Below are 18,427 nucleotides of genomic sequence, written 5' to 3'. Positions count from 1 at the left end.
TCCCACCAGTCCCTACCTCTGACACTGGGGATTCTAGTTTGACATATGATTTGGTGGGGACACAGATCCAAACTGTATCACTGGTAATTTTTAAAATTAGCATAATACTATATACTACTTTAATCTAAACATCAGAACATGCCTACAGATTTTTGGGGGTAGAGCTAGGGGGAAGTATTTCATCATTAAGCTGGGCTAGGAACTCTTTAAAGAAAAAGTCAGATTATCTATCGAGACCTGCAATATACTTACCTGTTGAGAAAGAATATGAGTTTATAAATTCCCCAAAGCTATAATGGGGTACCATCAAGTGTTGGCAATTCTTGTATCCTGGAGGTGAAAAAGAACTCCTGATAAGGTTTTGAACTCTCAATGAGATATTACAAAGCAAATATGGACCTGAACTCAGCCCTTTCCTATCTGAAATCTGGTTTATTTAGGAGAAGAGAAGAGGCAAGAAGGAAACATACAGAGTATAGGCAATAACCACTATGGGCTCAGAGAATAGAGGGGTCTCTTCCAGCAGAAAAGGATTCATAGATGATACTAAAATTGGATTTTGTTTCGATCAAGAGAGTTTAGATAGTAAGGAAGGGTTTAGGTATTTCAGGGAAGGACTTCATTTAGCTTATGTGTATGTGCAAGTCTCTCTAATTCTAAAATGGAAATAATACAGAGCACCTAACCCTCCCTCAACCCTACTTCCTTGCTAGGCTCTCACCTTTTCTTTCTTCCCTTCTCTACTAGAAACCGTCAAAGAATAACAAATATTAGTTATTGCATGTGCTTACTTCTACTCACTCTTTGAGTCTTATGGTCTAGCTTCCTGGGCCCCCACCGGCATGCCAAAACAAAGACACTAAAGGCCTGCTGCATGCCACACCAGCAGCCTCTTCAGAATCTCAACCTTGCTCTCTGCATCTGTTCAACATTGCTGACCACCCCTCTTCCTGCTCCCTTGGCTACTATGACCCTCCTCTTTACTGCTTCTCCTGTCATTAATACTGCTCCTTCCATTTCTCCTCCTCCAGCCAGTTCTCCACAGTCAGAACATCCAAGCTTCTGCTCGCAATTCTCTTGTAATCCTGCCGTTTATCTTCTTTATGTTTCTGACATTCGAGTTTCCTACTACAATGTGGGGAAGAGTGAGAGGGAGTTAAGTGGCCCTATTTTGAGCTTAGAAAACTAAGAGAATGATGGTTTGCTTATAAGAACCAGCAGAGTCAAGAGGCAGAGTAGCTTTGGGTGGGGCTGGGAAGATGTCTTTTAACTTCACAATTTCTTAGCTTGAGAACGGGGGAATCTGTTTATAGATGTCTGGCCACAAACTGGATGATTATATAACTTACATGATAACACAGATGAAACATTTGAAGTAGAAGAGATTGCAAAGTGAGAAAAGAATTGGTCTGGCAATAGAATCGTAAGGAATGCCTACTTTCAGCCAATGGGAAATGGGTGAAGAGCCAGTGAAGAACATAGAGTGGTTAGTGTCAGAAGGGAAGGTGCAACGTTAAGGAAGTGAAAAGAAAAAAAGTGCAAGAAAGCCATCAAGTGTCAAATGTCCCAGTGGTGGTAGAAAATAAGGACTAAAAAAGGGCCATTCTATTTGACATTAGGCTATTGATGAATGTAGAGAGCAGTGCAAATGATATTTATAAAGTGCCTACAGTTTAAAACTGGGAAAGGTGTTGTTTGAAATCTATTTCCTCTAAGGCTTAAATCTAAAGTGATTTAAATTTAAAGTGACTAGCATCAAATACATACCATGTTCAGTGGTGAGGGCAGGTGGCAGGCTCTGGCTGTGAGTTCAGGGACCCTCAACACACAAATTGGAAGTATTCCAATTCACTAAAAAGCAAGAGACATTTCTTCTAAAATCAAGATACCAAGCAAGACCAGGATTCTTTGTTTTTCTAGAGGGAAGATGAATATACTCTGGGATCCCTAAACAAACAGCCTGTGACCCTTGAAATACATCTAAGTAGATCAAATTACAAGTTTTATTTCTTCCTTGGTTCTCAGTAAACAGACCAACAAGACCCGTATCTTTCTTACACCCTAACTAAAAAATTAATAATTTTATCAAACAATGTGACTTTTAAATGTCTCGTTTTCTTTTAGGGGTTCAGTCCATCAGAATTTTGCTGACTTCACTTTTGCAACTGGCAAAATAATTGGACGCATGCTCAAATTAAAGGGAGATATAGATTCAGATGTAGCGATTGATCTTAGCAACAAAGCTTCATTAGCATTCTTACAAAAGCATTTAGGTAAGAAACTAATATTTTTTCATGAAATAAACCAGATGAATCTCAGGACAAACCTGTCTATCTTAATACAGCTTTAGTACCATTTAAACTATTTCCAGTTGGTTTACAATGGAACAAAGCAGTAAATCAATTTGAAAACAGAAATTTGAGAGTCAATTTTGCTGCTTTACATCATATATATTATAGAAAGCAAACCCAACTGTTAAAACTAATAGTCTTTGTATGAAGCCTAGAGTGGACTTCCATGTTGAGGATACTGACAGCAGGTTGCCTCACTCCTATCCCGTTTGCATTCAGCTGCTAAAGCAGCCATGGGGCAGCTGAAACAGAGCATTGTCTCTACCATCCTAATGCAACTTGGGTAATGTGTAAATCTGTATTGCCACCTAGGGGCACCAAACTGTTTAATGCTCTCAAAAGTTTAATATGTTCATTAACACTTTGTATTTTACAGGACTTCATAAAGATTTTGATCAGTGGGACTGCTTGATTGAAGGAGATGATGAGAATCTTATCCCGGGGACCAACATTAATACAACCAATCAACACATCGTGTTACAGAGCTCTTCAGGAACAGAGAATTAGAATTAGGATTAAAACAGTTTTAAAAGTCTTGCTTCAAAACTGCCTAAAATTATGTGTGTGTGTGTGTGTGTGTGTCTGTGTGAGAGAGAGAGAGAGAGAGAGAGAGAGAGAGAGAGAGAGAGAAAGAGAGAGAGAGATTTTTAATGTATTTTCCCAAAGGACTCATATTTTAAAATATAGGCTATACTGTAATCGTGATTGAAGCTTGGACTAAGAATTTTTTCCCTTTAGATGTAAAGAAAGAATACAGCATACAACGTTCATATCAGCCTAAATTTTAATTTTACAAAGATGTTTCCTTTTTAGTGTCGAAGTTAAAACATGCTTTTACATTACTTTGACAGACAAGTAGATTAAAACAGGCAAAATGCCAGTGAAAACCTGTTGCAATGATATAAGACCCTCTAAACATACAGTAAAAACAGAATTTCTTGCTTTTTATTATCTACTATGGGTGGTAGAGTTTAATTTTAGCAACACGATATTCTACGTAGAATTTGGCAGCACTTTTCTTTGACTTTTGGTCATGGTAAGAAAAATTAGAACAAGCAAAAGCCCATTGTTTCAGCACAGGATTGGTGGTACTACACAAATTCAAATGATGATTAAATGAGGAATGGAGAAGGGTTAAGAATATTAGAGATGAGGCAAAGGCAGTGGATTAGAGAAAATTGGTAATTTTTGGCATTTTCTTTAATTCTTTAAGGCATTCTACTTACTAAAGAAAGGTTCCATAGGTATTAGAGCATATAGCAGGGATTCCAGTTAAAATACATTAGTTACTCACACAAAGGCTGTGAAGGATAATAAAACATTCAGAATTACATTTAGCTTCTTCATATTCCAATTAATTTTATGTTTTCAATTCTATATGTAGTAGTAAAACAGAGTAACACAATTAAATGGAGGTAAAAATATAGCTTAAGAATTTATACACGTATAAATATGGGAATCATGGAAAATGATTTTATTTCCCAAGGGATATAAAAATTTTTACCACTCATTTGGTATCCTAGTCCTATCTTAGTGGCGTCAGGTGCAAAGTCACTAATTCTGAGAAATTTTACCTCTGTAGCCATTCAGATTAAATTTTTTAAAATAGGGAGTTAAACTCAGCTTGAAACTGAAGGCTTCCTATAATCTGACCCTAACACATCTTCTCTGAGCTTTGCTCCTGACAATTCACATTATATTGTCTATACGAGTAAGCCAAACTTGTTTATTCATTATTCCAGGAGTAAATAATATACCCATCTACCTCAATTACTTTTAATGCAAACCTCTCTCCCTTCTACTTACTGAAATTATACCTGATTTTTAAGGTTCATAATTCTATTTCCATTAGGCTTCAGAGTCTGATAATGCTTCACAGAGATACACCTTTACCCCAGTCTCATTTAGCAAACCTTTTTTCCCCATTCATTTTAGAAATAAACATTCCAACTGTATGGATGTGCCATTCAACACTTTTTTTTTTTTTTCTTACAATCTCTTGTTGGTGGTGCATGCTGATGCTGAAAGGAGAAAATAACTATTGAAAATATCTAATAAGTTAAGGTTAAAAAGAAATAACCTAACATAGTGCACACTGAGTATTTTTCAGGGAAAAGAAACAATTACCAAATGCCTACACCTTTTCAGGGACTTTATATAAATTATTTCTAATCTTAAAAAACACTGCAAGAAAGGTTTTATCATCACCACTTTACAGATGGAGAAGATCAAATCTCAAAATATTACATAATTTGCCTATGTCACATATCTGTTAAGCAGCATACAGCTAAGATCTGTTTCCAAAAGCTAAGATCTATACTTTGCAAAATCATGTTTAAAAAGTCATGGGCTTTAAAGTTAGGTAGGTCTGGGCTTGATCAAGCCTCTGAGACTCATTAGCTATCTGACCTTAGGCAAGTTATTTAACCTCTCTATGAAGCTTCAATTTTCTCACCTATAAAATATGGATAATATTGATATGCACTTCAAAGTTGATGATTAAAGTGAAAAAATGCATTTAAAGTACAAGCTAAGTGACTAATACATAAGAACTAACATTTAATATTACTATGCTTTCCCCAATCCTCCATTATAGAGGAGAGATGGAACCAAGTATATTTAAGAGTTCTATTTCCTTTTTAATAAACTGAGACCATCATATTAAGGATAAACTTTATTTAAGGATAAACTTTATTCAAATCTTGTATTAGAATACTTCCAAATTCAAACAGAATGTTAGTCAAATGTTTAGACAAACAGGCAAAGATTCAAAATCAAGACAAAAATTCTGAAGGAGATCCTGCTAAAAAGCTATCCTAAGTAGAATCAAATAATGTACTTGTCATGAGGCTTTATTTTTCTATTTTAATGTAAACACTGTATTTGAAAGGTACCAAAATAGTTCTTTGAAATGTAATGTGTTAGTGAACTGTTTAGCAAAATAAATCCTTCCAACTAATTAGAAACATAAGACAATAAAGAGGAAAGATCCCAGATCCGTATATACAACAGTATCACTATAAATACACTCCACTGTCAACCTGAGACCTATTTTGTTTTCCACCTATATAAAAGTTTTTGAAAATAACAACTTCCTGTGGTTACATGTTTTCAATTTTCTCAAATATTCTGTCGGTCTGGGTAAGATGCCACTTGTTCGAGGGCAGCTTCTGACTGATTGGCCACAGCTATAGATCCACAATTAAATCTCCATCACCTCCAAACCCCTTTTCTGAAACAAAAAGAGAAAAACTTCAAACTGAGAAAGAAACATACAAACAAAAAAATTTATTTCCACGGGTGTTACCGTGACAAATGTAATGTTCTCTAAAAGGGAGGGGGGACAGATGAGTATTCTAGTTACTACAGGGCATTATTTCCATAGAAATAATGTTTTATTTTATTATTAATATTTTGGTTCTCACACTGTACCATCAAATCAAGTTTCTCTTAAAAATTATGAAATTGGCATACTTTATATTTTGCTAGAATGGTGTGAACGAGGCTGATAACCAATTAGTTCTTTGTCCTTTTTGATTAATATATATTTTTCACATGATATTAAAGCTATCATGAGCTGATTTTATTCTCAACGTGCCTCATTTCTAAGAACATTGCATTATTTATGAACAAGAATGTGCAATACCAAGAACCAACCAATAATTTGAATCTTATATAAAGATTCAAAAATTCCAAGAGATTATTTAACAAAGATCATTTGAACATATGAGTTAATTAACAGATAAAATTCTTTAAAATGTGAATTTATCACATTCATAATTTAACTTTCAAAATCAATTAACAAATTTCCTATATTTCAAGAAATCCTCATTTTGGTTATTTATTCCCATAAGTATATTCAAACTTTTTTTTACCTAAAGTGGTTTTTCTTCCCTGCTACCTATGTCCAGAGAAATTGATAAACCTTTTTTGTTTGAGGGATTCAGCATAACAGTATTTTTAAGAGATTGTAATTCTGGGTGATAAAAGTATTTTGTTTTAAAAACACAAGTTACCTTTAATTGTGGTATCACCTGATGACATGAAGTAAAGATCTTTCCCTACTCTTTCAGATACAGCCTAACAAAAGGAATCTTTGAATTGCTCTTGATTCTTTATCATGAGCACAAAATAATTCAAATCAGAAATAGAACCACAGATAAGCCAGAAAAGATGTAAACAACAAAATGTATTTTTATCAAAATTATGACAATCTGATTTTATAATGAGGATCACGTGAAGTACATTTTCTATTCTTCAAATACTCATTTCTCTAGAACATACCCCTGGAGCACTCTACATGGGGCGTAAAGTACCCTTTTCCAATGTTTAGCTCCCAAACCCCCAACAACTCTGGTAATTGGTGAAGGGGGGAGGCACATCATTGTTCAAGGGGCTGTTATTCAAACACAGTATCCACGTAGAGCCACAGATGCTTTATTAAAGACAATGAAAAGGGAAATATTTCTCCTATATTCCTTTTAACAACCAACAGCAACATGTGCATGCATTATGTGATACAGAAACTAATTAACAAGATACTCTTATGGTAAAATAAAATAACTCAGATGAGAAACCATTTTTTAAAAATGTAATTAGATTCCTAGATCATAGTGACTTGATGTATCATTAAAAAAGTCATGCATAATACAATATTCACTTTGTAAGGAAAGTCAGCTCATTTGTAGACAGGTATCCAGATTTAAGAGCTTCCTCAAATTTGAGGGAAGGATATTTAAATCTCATTAGTAACCAAATCAAAGAATTTTAGAGCCTTACTCATAAGTAATTTCTATATGTCGCCTAACTGGCTTAGTCAAAGCCAGAGGTAGTTATCTATTTACTTATCTAGATACATAATTTTATGTTTACTTTTAATAGTCCTAAATAGTTCTTTTCTATGTGGCAGGCATAGAGAACTTTATCCAACTGAATCTTGTATGTACATATGTATGCATTTGGCTCTGGATTCTTCATAATTAATGGATGGAGACAACCTGAATGTAAAAAGTTTTAGTAAATACTGACGCAAAAAGTGTAGTAGGCTGTTATTTCTGACCTAAGCAAAAAAGTAATTAACATAATGTAAAGAGAGATGTTCAATGATTTTTAATAGTAAAAATTTCAAATGACCTAAATATCCAACATTACAGAAAATACTTACTACATTATGGTTCACTAGTGTCATGCAGCATTATTCAGCTATTAAATATTGTTTATGGCTTTCTGAGTGCAGCCAAGATGGAATAAGCTGACTATAACCTCTCTATCACTGATTACAATGAAAAATTCTCGACAGAAAATAAAAAGCAACTACTCAAAGATTCAAAAGTGAACAGGAATAGGTAGATTAAGAATTAAAGTAAAAACGTGAATAATGACTCACAACAAGAGTGAGTTTCACAGGCCTTTTCTTTTTTTTACTTGTCTCCTGATTTTGATCTGAGGGTGGGCCAAATCAAAACTGCCCAGCTAGGGTAGACAGTAAAATTCTGAGAGAAATTTCTTATTTATAGTCAGTGGACTAGGGATAAAGGAACCCTGAATGCTAGAGAGTAAGAAATAGGTAGGAAATCTCTTTGCTGTATTGTGGTGTTATGTTTTTTTTCTGTTTTTCTTCTGGCCCTGCCCTGAGGGTGGCTACCCCAGTTACTGCCTGGTGACAGCTATGGCAACATAGGCACCTACAAATGTAAGAGATGACCCATCTCTCTAGCCAGTGGAACCAGGAAAAGAGCTTTCTGTTGTCTGAAGAGTAGTAATAGGAGATTGTTTTTGTTATCTCTTTATCTGCTTCTTATGCGCAATCAAACAGAACTGTGTGGTGGAACAGAGGTTGAGAGAAAAATACTGTCTGGCTAGGGGATGAGAAAAAGGGGTCATTGGAGGCTGGATAAAAGAGGATCCTGGGAGCCAGAAAATGTGGAGAACATCTCAGAGAGGAAAAGAGTTGAAAATGTTTAACTCCTAATGCTACACGTGAACTATAAGTCTCAGGATTGCCCCTGAGCTATGCACATGCAGGACAGAGCCAAATAAGCACAGCAAAGTCTCTGACACCTAACTACTATATAAACCACTGACCAAGGTCCATGACTACCCTGGGTGGCTTATGTACCAGGAGGATCTGAACAGCAAAGGCTTTGAAAACTAAACCGACAGGAGAATCAGCAACTATAGAAGGAGAAACAGAACATGTGGTATGAATTGAAACCAGCTGATCATCTGCTATAACAAAAACTTCAACATTCTCCAGATTTTAACAGGACCCAAAGTCTTAAAACATAATATGCAAAATGTTCAGGATATAATCCAAAATTACTCAACATACAAAGAACCAAGAAAAGCTGACCATTTCTCTAGAGAAAAGAAAATCAACAGCTACAAACCCCAAGAGGACCAGATATTAAAACTATCAGACAAAGATTATGAAGTGAGAAGTTCAAGAAGTTCAACCAACCCCAAACAGGATAAATTCAAATGCCCAGACACATCATAATGTCATGGCAAATTGCCCACCATATCGTCTTAAATGAAGAAAATCAAAATATAAAACTACACATAGGATGAAATCAATTGTGTCTAAACTATGTAGATGCAATACTTACATTACATATAAATAGAAAAATTATAAAACCAAACTGGTCAACCTACTTGTCTCTGGATGGGTATATTACAGGTGATTGTTACTTTCTCGTTTTTAATATTGCTATATTTCCCAGGTTTTCTGCATCTAATATATATTTTATAAGAGTCATGAACACCAAAACATTTTCTAATCAAGGAGTAAAACATTAATAACTAGTTTTCTCAGAGAATACTTGGCATAAGGACCAAAATCATCCATTTTGTTATTGCTGTTTTTAACTATTGTCACAGGATTTTTCTCCCATTTTTCCAAACGCAAGGGCTTTGGAAATAGTTTGTTAAATCACCTTTCAAAATGAAGAACAATGCTCTCACTAATTACTACTCATACAATTCCATACCTCAGGTGGACGCTTATCCGATTTGGGTATGCCATTCCAGACATTCTCAGGGTTCACTATCTCCTCCATACCATTTGAAAGGTTCAAAACCTACAGGAAAAAACAAGTTTTTTTTTTTTTTAAGTGTCCAATTCAAAAAAATAACTGATTTATGTACCAGAGCAATTATTTTAAAAATAATATACTATTATTATTATTATTTTGAGATAGGGTCTTGCTCTATTGCCCAGGCTGGAGGGCAGTGGCAGGATCACAGCTCACTGTTGCCTCAACCTCCTGGGCTCAAGGCAATCTGCCCACCTCAGCCTCCCAAATAACTGGGACTACAGGCGCACACCACCATGCCCAGCTAATTTTTTGTATTTTGGGTAGAGAGAGGGTTTCACTATGCTGCCCAGTCTGGTCTCAAAATCCTTGGCTCAAGCAATCTACCTGCTTTGGCCTCCCAAAATGCTAGGATTACAGGCATGAGCCACTGCACCTGGCCCTAAAATGAAATACTTTAAAAAACAATGAAAATGAATTTATTGAACTTCAACCTTATGTTTCAAACTCCATGCTACTTCAGTTTCCCAAACATATACAGAGTATCTATGACTGGTGATCAAAGATGGATAAAATTTCAACATCAAATAGTTCAAAATCTAGTAGAGGAAAGACCTTTAAGCAGATAATTACAATACACCATAGAAGTACAGACTTCAGCAGTAAGGGGTATAGGAATGTAATACAGAAATAAGGCCTTTTTGGGACGGGGGGAAGGTTGAGGACAAGGATAAATTTAGAAAACAACGTCAGTGAATGGCTCCCTGGTAGAGGCAATGGGTAAGTAAATTGGAATTAACCAGTTTGGTAACAGGATGGAATATAGGTAAAATAGAACTGAATTATTAAATATATCGAAACAGCAAGCAGATTGTATATGTAAGAGAAGTCAAGAAGTTTGATGTCCATCTAATAGAAAGTACAAAATATAAAGAATTATGGCCAAAGAGAGTACATAAACACTTAATCCTAAAGGATTTCCTATGCCATGTTAATGAGCTTGACTTTTATGTTCCAGGTCAGGGGCTCTCCAATTTTAATGGAATATTAATGCACATTCTGGAATCCTAACCCCAGAAATTCTGAGTTAGCAGGCCAGGCCAAGGCCTAGGAATCTATAATACAATTAAAAAAATACACCAGGTAATTCTCAAACAGGTGGTTTTCAAATCACGGGAGAAACACAATCAACTGGAAGTCCCTAATAAGTTTCACGCAATAATGATGTAAAGAAATTTGCATTTTACAAACTTCACCCTGACACTGTGGACCATCAATTTAAAGAAGACTAGAAGCAGCAAACAAAATAGAAGGTTATTAGAGGAATGTAGCTGTGAAATGACTCAACTAAGGTAGTGGCACTAGATATAAAAAATTTCAACTAAGAGGTAAGATGTGTAAAGTGTGGAACTAGGTGACTAACAGAATTTAGAAAGAGTAAGAGAGATAGATGATACAGCCTAGGATGATTTCTTGCTACGATTCTTATATATGGAGATTTAAAATATTTGTGCATTACATCAAATTATCAGGGGGAACAAGCAGGTAAACATTTGTTCAATCGCATTCTCTAGTCTAACAGAGTCTGGTAAAATTTCCTTAATAGTCTGCAAATACATTTGGAGATAAAGAACTCAAACGTCACTTACCCTTGTTCCTTCTTCAGCTGTTTCTAAAATCTCACATTTAGACCATGTGTTTCTTACACTTGACCACACAACACATTTAGATCCAACAGTAAAGGCTTTCAGAGTGTAGGTGTTCTGTGGTTGAGCTGCCAAATTGAATTAAGACTCAATGCATATCTCTTAATTCCTTAATGTAACATACACAAGCAAAGCATTTTCCTAATGTGCATTATTTCTATATCATCAATATCATGTAATTAGTACATTGGTATGACCGTCTCCCTCAATTTTGTTTAAAATTCTTCTAGCGTCCCTCCCCCATATAATCTCTTACTGCTTTTCTAAACCAACAAACCAAACAAAAAAATCACCATCATAAGGATGTGAATCTGATTTCTAACATTGAAAATCGCTAATAAAATATGGTACTATTAAGACAAGTGTCTTTTATACTTACAACAGCCATTTCTATAACAAAGCAGCGTGTTACAAAAGAGCAGACATTCTTATCACAGAGTTAATACTTACTATTATTAAATGTGACAATGAGGAATAAATATCTAATGCAAGGGAAATACTTAAATAACTTATGTGTACCCACAGGATGGCATACCATGCAATTAAAATATTTTGAAAGCATTTTTAAGGGACTAAAATGCAGGATTCAATACTGTATGATAGTATGATCTAAATTGTTTTTAAAACTATGCAGTAGACATACACAAAAATGGTAAAAGACAACAAAAAGAAAATACATCATGGTGTTAATATTGATAACTTTTTGTTGATTTTCATTCTATTTCATTATTTTTCTTATTTTTACAATGGTTCAAATTTCATAATACAAAAATTGACATTTAAAAAGTATAGCATTGATTATTAAAAGCTAAAAGTTACCCATCTAAAATTTCTTTTTAAGTAGCAAAGAAAACAGCAGTAAAAATAATTTATAAAAATGTTAATATAATAAATGTTCTCCAAGATTTACTCATGACAAATTTTTTAATATAGGCTACCTAAATCTATTTTTTTTTGTTTGTTTGTTTACCGGTTTCTAATGAATTGCAAGATCAATGCATGATACAGTTAAGTCTAAAAGACCCTGTTAAAATAATCCTTACTGTAAATTTATGCCTACCGTAGTACTTGGCAAGGGAATACCATGTTTTATAAAACTTACCAACACTTGCCCTCTTGATTATAAATGTGATTACATTTTAAATGTGATTACCTTTTGGAGACTCATAGATTTTAAGCATTCAATTTTTAAACACAAAACTAATATTTCAGCATTTCTTCCAGCATATAAAATTTTGCACTGATTTCACAATATATTTTCCCCAAGTTTAAAATGCCCTTCATAAAATCCAATCTGATTCACTTCCCAGGTTTTTAATCTTTCTTACAAAAAATTATTTTTTAGAAATCCATGTAAGAATTATTCTCTTTTCTTTAAAACAAACAACTTTGGAAAGTCACTATGTGAAACTTAAAAGTAAAAGGACACTTTGGGAGGCTGAGGCAGGAGGATTGCTTGAGCCCAGGAGTTTGAGACCAGCCTGGATAACACGACGAAACCGTCTCTACAAAAAATACAAAAATTAGCTGGGCGTGGTGGCACACGCCTGTAGTCCCAGCTACTCGGGAGGCTGGGCTGGGGTGGGAAGACCACTTGAGTCCGGGAGGCAGAGGCTGCTGTGAGCCAAGATCACACCACTGCACTTCAGCCTAGATGACAGAGCAAGACTTCACCTCAAACAAATAAACAAACAAACAAAATTAAAAAAGTAAATGGGAAAAAAAATTCACATACCTGAGACATGATCTGGTAAACCATTATTGTGCTTGCTTCCATCACTGCTTTCTTCCTCAGGGAACAAAGGCATCAATGCTGAAATGTCATCCCTGTTTTTATACTCTATAAATTCTTCTTCATATATATTCATTTCAATCTGTGTTTTAGGATCACAATCTGCTCCATGTAGATGCAATGACATCCTGTGCTGGTCATCAAAAGATTCTACACAACTTGACTTTCTCACGTCCTCAGTACACATGCACTCTTGTGCTTTCTGACTAACTCCTAAAGACAAAGGATCCATCTTGTCATCTAAAGGCAGCTGGGCTGTAGGTAGCTCTAGTTCTGGTTGTTTCTCAGCTTCACAGGTGAGAGGAATCTGCCCTGTAAATAGCTCCAGGGCGCCTTTTGTGACACACTCTTGGGAGAGTGGCATACTTGGTGGCACCAGGCTTAGCTCCTCTTTTTCTTCATCCACCACCAGAGAATTCTGTAACTCAATAGATTCCAGCTCTAAGAATTCTTTTGATTCATCATCAGGAGAAAGTGGCACCTCAAGTGAATTCAGTTCTAGTATCTCCTTTGTTTCATCACCATGTGGTAGTAATGTGTTAAATCCTGTAATTAGGTATTTATCATCAAACTCTGCTTTGTCAACCAGATGACACTCTACTTCACCTTCCAGTTCCTCAGTATCAATTTTATCTTTGCAGGGGTTTTCAAAACCTTCACAAATGTTATCAGTTTTAGGGTCACGGAAGTTACTTGGTTTGGTTCCGATATTGTTTACATCTTTTTCAGTTCTTTCAGCAAGCTCATCTGCCTGTTCCATATATATTTTATTTTGGACAGCTTTATTACTTAATTTCTTAAGTCCTACATCAAGATTGCAGGACCCAAGAGCCTGCTTTATCTCCGAGTCCGTATTTTCATAGGGAAGAGCACTTTTAGTAATACCAATCTTAGAATATTTCTCCATTTTCTCATTAATACTTTTACCTTTGCTTTTCAAGTCGACAATTGCTAAAGGGATATCACAAACATCCCTTCTGATTTCTAATATTGTTATTTCCAACACATCTTCTGTTACTATTTCATAGAAATAGTCATTTCCCTCTTGAGAACATACTCCTTCTGAAATGTTAAATCCCGAGAGGCAACATGGAAAGGCTTGCATGGGAACCGACAAAAGTTCAGAAGGAATGGCCCAGAGTGCTTTTGGGTCCACACAGTCTTCAATGTTTCCAAAGTCCACAAGCCTGACAGATACAAGATAATCTTCACAAATATTAGTGATAAGTGCTCTATAATAATGTCCATCTTCTCTGTATCTTACTATACAAGGATCTCCAATATAAGGACATGGGATACAATTTCTCCTGTCTACTACCTGTTCTCCAGCAGTCTGTACTTCTACTTCTAAATACTGAAGTTTCTCTGTATCAGCAAACTGACACCAAAAGTACTCGGGTCCATCTATCACAGTGGCATAAGCTCTTACCATTTTTTTTTCTGGATTATACCAGTTAAGAAATACTGAAGTGTCAATGTCTGATTTGTTAGCAGAGTTTGAACCGGCACCTTTAATTACTTGGGTAGAAAGTTCTATTTGAGATTTTTCACTGACAGCATACCTGCTAATCATGTCATCTGCTATGATCCCATGTTCATCAGCAAGAATAACTTCCCATCTGTCTCGAAATGTTACAAATTCACATCTTATTGCAGTCTCGCTGGTCCGTTGGGAAAAGTAATGTATCATTTTCTTAGAGTTTTTATTGTCAGGAACCCCAAATCCCTGCAAGGAGCAATGAATGCACAATCCTGGCAATACTGCATTAACAAGGTCAAGCCTACCTATTTTGTTAGTATGAACCACAGAAACATTGCCATAATCTATAAACTGCACAGAGAGAAGGTCATTGGGTTGCTGCTCCTTGACCATAGCACGATACCATAAATTGTCTTCTGGGAAAACAGCACATATCACATCTCCTCTTTGCAAAGGTGGACCTGCATAATATTCGGGCACTGTTTTAACACTGTTTAATCTCTCTGAAAGACGACTAATTTCAGATTCATCTTCTATTAGTTGAACATAAAAATCTGAAAGGTCATTTATATGAGAAACATATACAGTTGTTTTAAACCCAGGCATTATAGTCTTCTGTGGGAACTCACAAAATTTCAGAGGTAAATCTTTGTCACATGAATCTCCTATTTTTCTCTCTGAAAGAGTGGCTTCTACTCTTGCTGTTTTCAAGAGTGTCTCAGCACAAATTTCTTCTTTCTTTTCTGTTGTTAATGGAAACACTTGACTATTTTTATTTCCCACAGAGTCTTGATATTGAGTGACTAAGTTTGTTTTTGTTAAACTTTGTAAAAGTCTGAGTTCCTTGTATGATGAGTTGATCTTAGGTTTATATGACTGTTCCGAAATTTCTTTATTATGTAACTTGTTCCCTACTGATTTACTTAAATACTCTGTACATGGCAACTTCATATTCTCATTTTTTTCTGCAAGATTTTCAGTTGTAGAAGGGAGCACTTCACTTTCTTTTTTTCTTATTCTATCTTTGTAACTAAGTAGCCCCAACTTCTTATTAATACTAGCACTAACTTGAATATTATCACCATATAGTTCTATAATCAGTGTTCCATCTGGATCTTTTGCTACAACTAAAGCCTTCAGTGACTTATCTAAAATAGTCTCCTGAAACCACAACACCACTTCTTCTGGTATATGATCAGGAATATCAGATAATGAACATTTGACAGCTTGCATGGGCAAAAGTAAGACATCATATGCATCACTAGGTATTGGAAGCAGATCATCACTTGTTACTACATAAATATTCCCAAAATCAACAAAGAAGACTTTCTTTGGCTCTTTTTCTATTACTATGCCCCTATACCAGTTTCCATCAGTATATTTGGCAAGGCACAAGGTTCCAGGGTTCAAGGGAGATGTTTTTAAATTCAGCAAAACTTTACTTAATTGTGTAATACTACAGGACAACTGTTCTAAAATACTTGCATTTCTTGCCAGCTGGCAATAAAATGTCCAAGGGTCATCAATATGCGTTATATACACTAATTCTTCACTTCCAATTTTCATATCATGCGTAGAATAGAAGTAGGAATGTAGCTGAACAGAGGACTCCAAAGGCTTCTGAAGTTTTACTGGTCTCGCAAGTCTCTTTTCTACCAAGAAATGGCATGCGCTTTGAAAGGGTGTTAGCAAATCCACAATGTTAAACAGTTCTTCATTATTAATTGAAGCCAGAGCAAATACTGTACATTTTAATTCTAGATTTTTTTGCCACGCATTATCTACAAATTCATTGAAAGCTTGTATCGCCTTTACATCCCAAACAAAGGGATTTTGACCATTTGGTTGAATTAAATTATAAAGGCTGCACCTAAAAGCCTGAGCCTTAACTTTGAGAAATTCTTCACTAATTGAATAAATATTCTTCACAGATACCATTTCTCTGTCTCCATAATCTACAAATATTACATTGACATGCTCCACAGATTGTATCCCACTAATGAGCGCTCTGGACCATTGTCTGTTTACCGTTCGCTTAGCCAAACAAGCAGGGGTGTTTCCCTTGTGAGGAGCAGCTATATTTTTGCAATAGTACTGAATATCAGACATTAGAGTTTTAAGTCCTTGTATATTCCTGGTCAGCTGACACCAGAAATAGCCAGGGTTTTCAACATAAGACACTCTGACTTCTACTGTACTTCCAACTTCCAGCTCTCCTTTACAAGAGGAGCCTGGCTTAATTTCCAAGAAATTCTGTATAAGAGGAAAATAAACAGATGCTCTTTTCACTTTTTCCTGCACAACTGGTTCAGCTGAACCATTTGTCACAACTGTTGTGTCACTCAAAGCTTTTGAAACAGATGTGGTTTTATTCTCTCTCTCGGCTTTCTGCTCTCCTTCTCCAGTTTTGGCAAAAGGTATTTTGTTATTCTCCGTAGTAAAATGATTTGAAACATGCCCTGGGGAGCGGGCATTTACCGGGATATTTTCCTTTGTTTCAAATTCCTGATACTTGGCATATCCAGCTTGGGCAATTACCTTACTAATGTTTTCTTCCCCTGTTCTTGATTCATCAAGAATCTCAATAACATATTGATGATCCTGTTTATCAAGAATATGGATGACTAATTCTTTGTGGAGCACAGTCTTTTCAAAAAAGGAAACTGCCTCCTGGCTCCAAGTTTTTCCCAAAGGCCAAATATCAGCTAGGGTGCACTTCAGAGCCAATATTGGCAGTTGCCTAAACTGAGGAAGCAGCATCCTTACGTCATACCAGTCCACATTTTCCGAATTGCCTCGGTCAACTAAGAATACATCCACACTCTTGTCATCCAACTTGGTGACTATGGCCCTATAATAACCATTTTCTTTCCACTTGACACAGCAAAGGTCATCAGGTTCAGGTTTCAAAACTACACCATCCAGCTTACTGGCAGAGGAATAGAAACCGCACATTCTCCTCATCAGCTTACTGAAGGTGACATTGTGTTTCCTCAACCTAATCCAAAACTCAGAAGGATTTTTAACAAACTCTACCTGTGCATCGTAGAAGGCATTCATCTTTAACCTGATAGATCTTAAGGCTGGGAGTGAAATCTCTTCATCTACTTCTTCAGCAGGAGACTGAGACTGAGGAGATGTTTCTGGTTCCTCTTCCTCTGTTCCCTGGCTCTGAAGGACTCGGTCAGCCAAGCAATACGACTGTACTCCAAACACACGGTTCAGATTAATCCCATCTTCTCCATACAGGGTGACATAATATACATGCTCAAAGGAGCAATAAAATTCAATCTTTGCATTCACTGCCTTGCCCAGTATCAGCGCCTTCAGGTCACCAACCTGTGACCGAGACCAGCCTCTCCCACCATCCCAGAGTCCATACAAAGCGCAAGGGTAGGTCACCACTGGCATTCGAAAATATTCAGGCAACAGGTACCGAAGGCTACTGCAACTCACTAACTCCTTCCTTCCATAGTCCACGTGAAGCACCTGGGCACAGCGCTGGGGCCGAAAAGTCTCAAGCAAGAGTGCTCTGTACCAATGCCCATTCAGGCCACAGGATGCACACGGAGAGCCTGGCTTGTCTGGGCTCTCCTCCCTCTCCTCCCAGGTGGCGCTGGTACAGTTCTCATCCCCTGTCCCTGTGGAACCCCGGTATACCTGGGCCATACTCTCAGAGAGGCGGTGGATCTCCTGCGAGAGGCTGCGGAGCTGGCAGTGAATGCGGTGGGGATGGCACACTTGGGTTACGACCACGGGCTCCGTCACGCCCAGCTGCAGCTGGGGATAGAAGTAATCCAGACCAGGCTGCTTTTGCTTGAGCGGGACTCGCGAGAGAACCGGGACCCCAGAGCCCACGCTAGCAGTGGCCGCTGTGAGATAGCGCTCCAGCAACGAACGGAAGAGGCTGTCGGGCACCCGCCGGGCCAGGCCCAGCTCCCGCATCTGTTGGAACACATCCGGCACCTCCAGGAGGACCAGGCGATGGAGCAGCAGCACGTCCAGGACGCACCCGTGCACCTCCTTGCCCTGAAGGTTGCTAAGGAAGTCCACGGCGTCGGCGG

At 36.8% G+C, this 18,427-nt stretch overlaps 2 protein-coding genes across 2 annotated transcripts in view; one reads left to right on the top strand and one right to left on the bottom strand.

The window, feature by feature from the left end:
• Window positions 1-2,879, top strand: part of PLA2G7 (phospholipase A2, group VII (platelet-activating factor acetylhydrolase, plasma)) — a 32,558-nt gene extending 29,679 nt beyond the window's left edge. Inside the window, exons 11-12 of the mRNA XM_011986868.1 lie at window positions 2,125-2,273; window positions 2,728-2,879. Of these exons, the coding sequence (XP_011842258.1) occupies window positions 2,125-2,273; window positions 2,728-2,858 (280 nt within the window). The 3' untranslated portion in view covers window positions 2,859-2,879. The remainder of the gene's footprint in view (window positions 1-2,124; window positions 2,274-2,727) is intronic.
• A 238-nt stretch (window positions 2,880-3,117) lies between these two features.
• Window positions 3,118-18,427, bottom strand: part of TDRD6 (tudor domain containing 6) — a 15,805-nt gene continuing 495 nt past the window's right edge. Inside the window, exons 2-5 of the mRNA XM_011986903.1 lie at window positions 12,827-18,426; window positions 11,035-11,159; window positions 9,341-9,430; window positions 3,118-5,583 (exon numbers count right to left, since the gene is read on the bottom strand). Of these exons, the coding sequence (XP_011842293.1) occupies window positions 5,554-5,583; window positions 9,341-9,430; window positions 11,035-11,159; window positions 12,827-18,426 (5,845 nt within the window). The 3' untranslated portion in view covers window positions 3,118-5,553. The remainder of the gene's footprint in view (window positions 5,584-9,340; window positions 9,431-11,034; window positions 11,160-12,826; window position 18,427) is intronic.

This window comes from Mandrillus leucophaeus, unplaced genomic scaffold, assembly GCF_000951045.1.
Source record: "Mandrillus leucophaeus isolate KB7577 unplaced genomic scaffold, Mleu.le_1.0 Scaffold3, whole genome shotgun sequence".
Lineage (NCBI taxonomy): Eukaryota > Metazoa > Chordata > Mammalia > Primates > Cercopithecidae > Mandrillus > Mandrillus leucophaeus.
The sequence above is the reverse complement of the archived record's forward strand: the minus strand, read 5'-3'. Positions and strand labels throughout refer to the sequence as shown.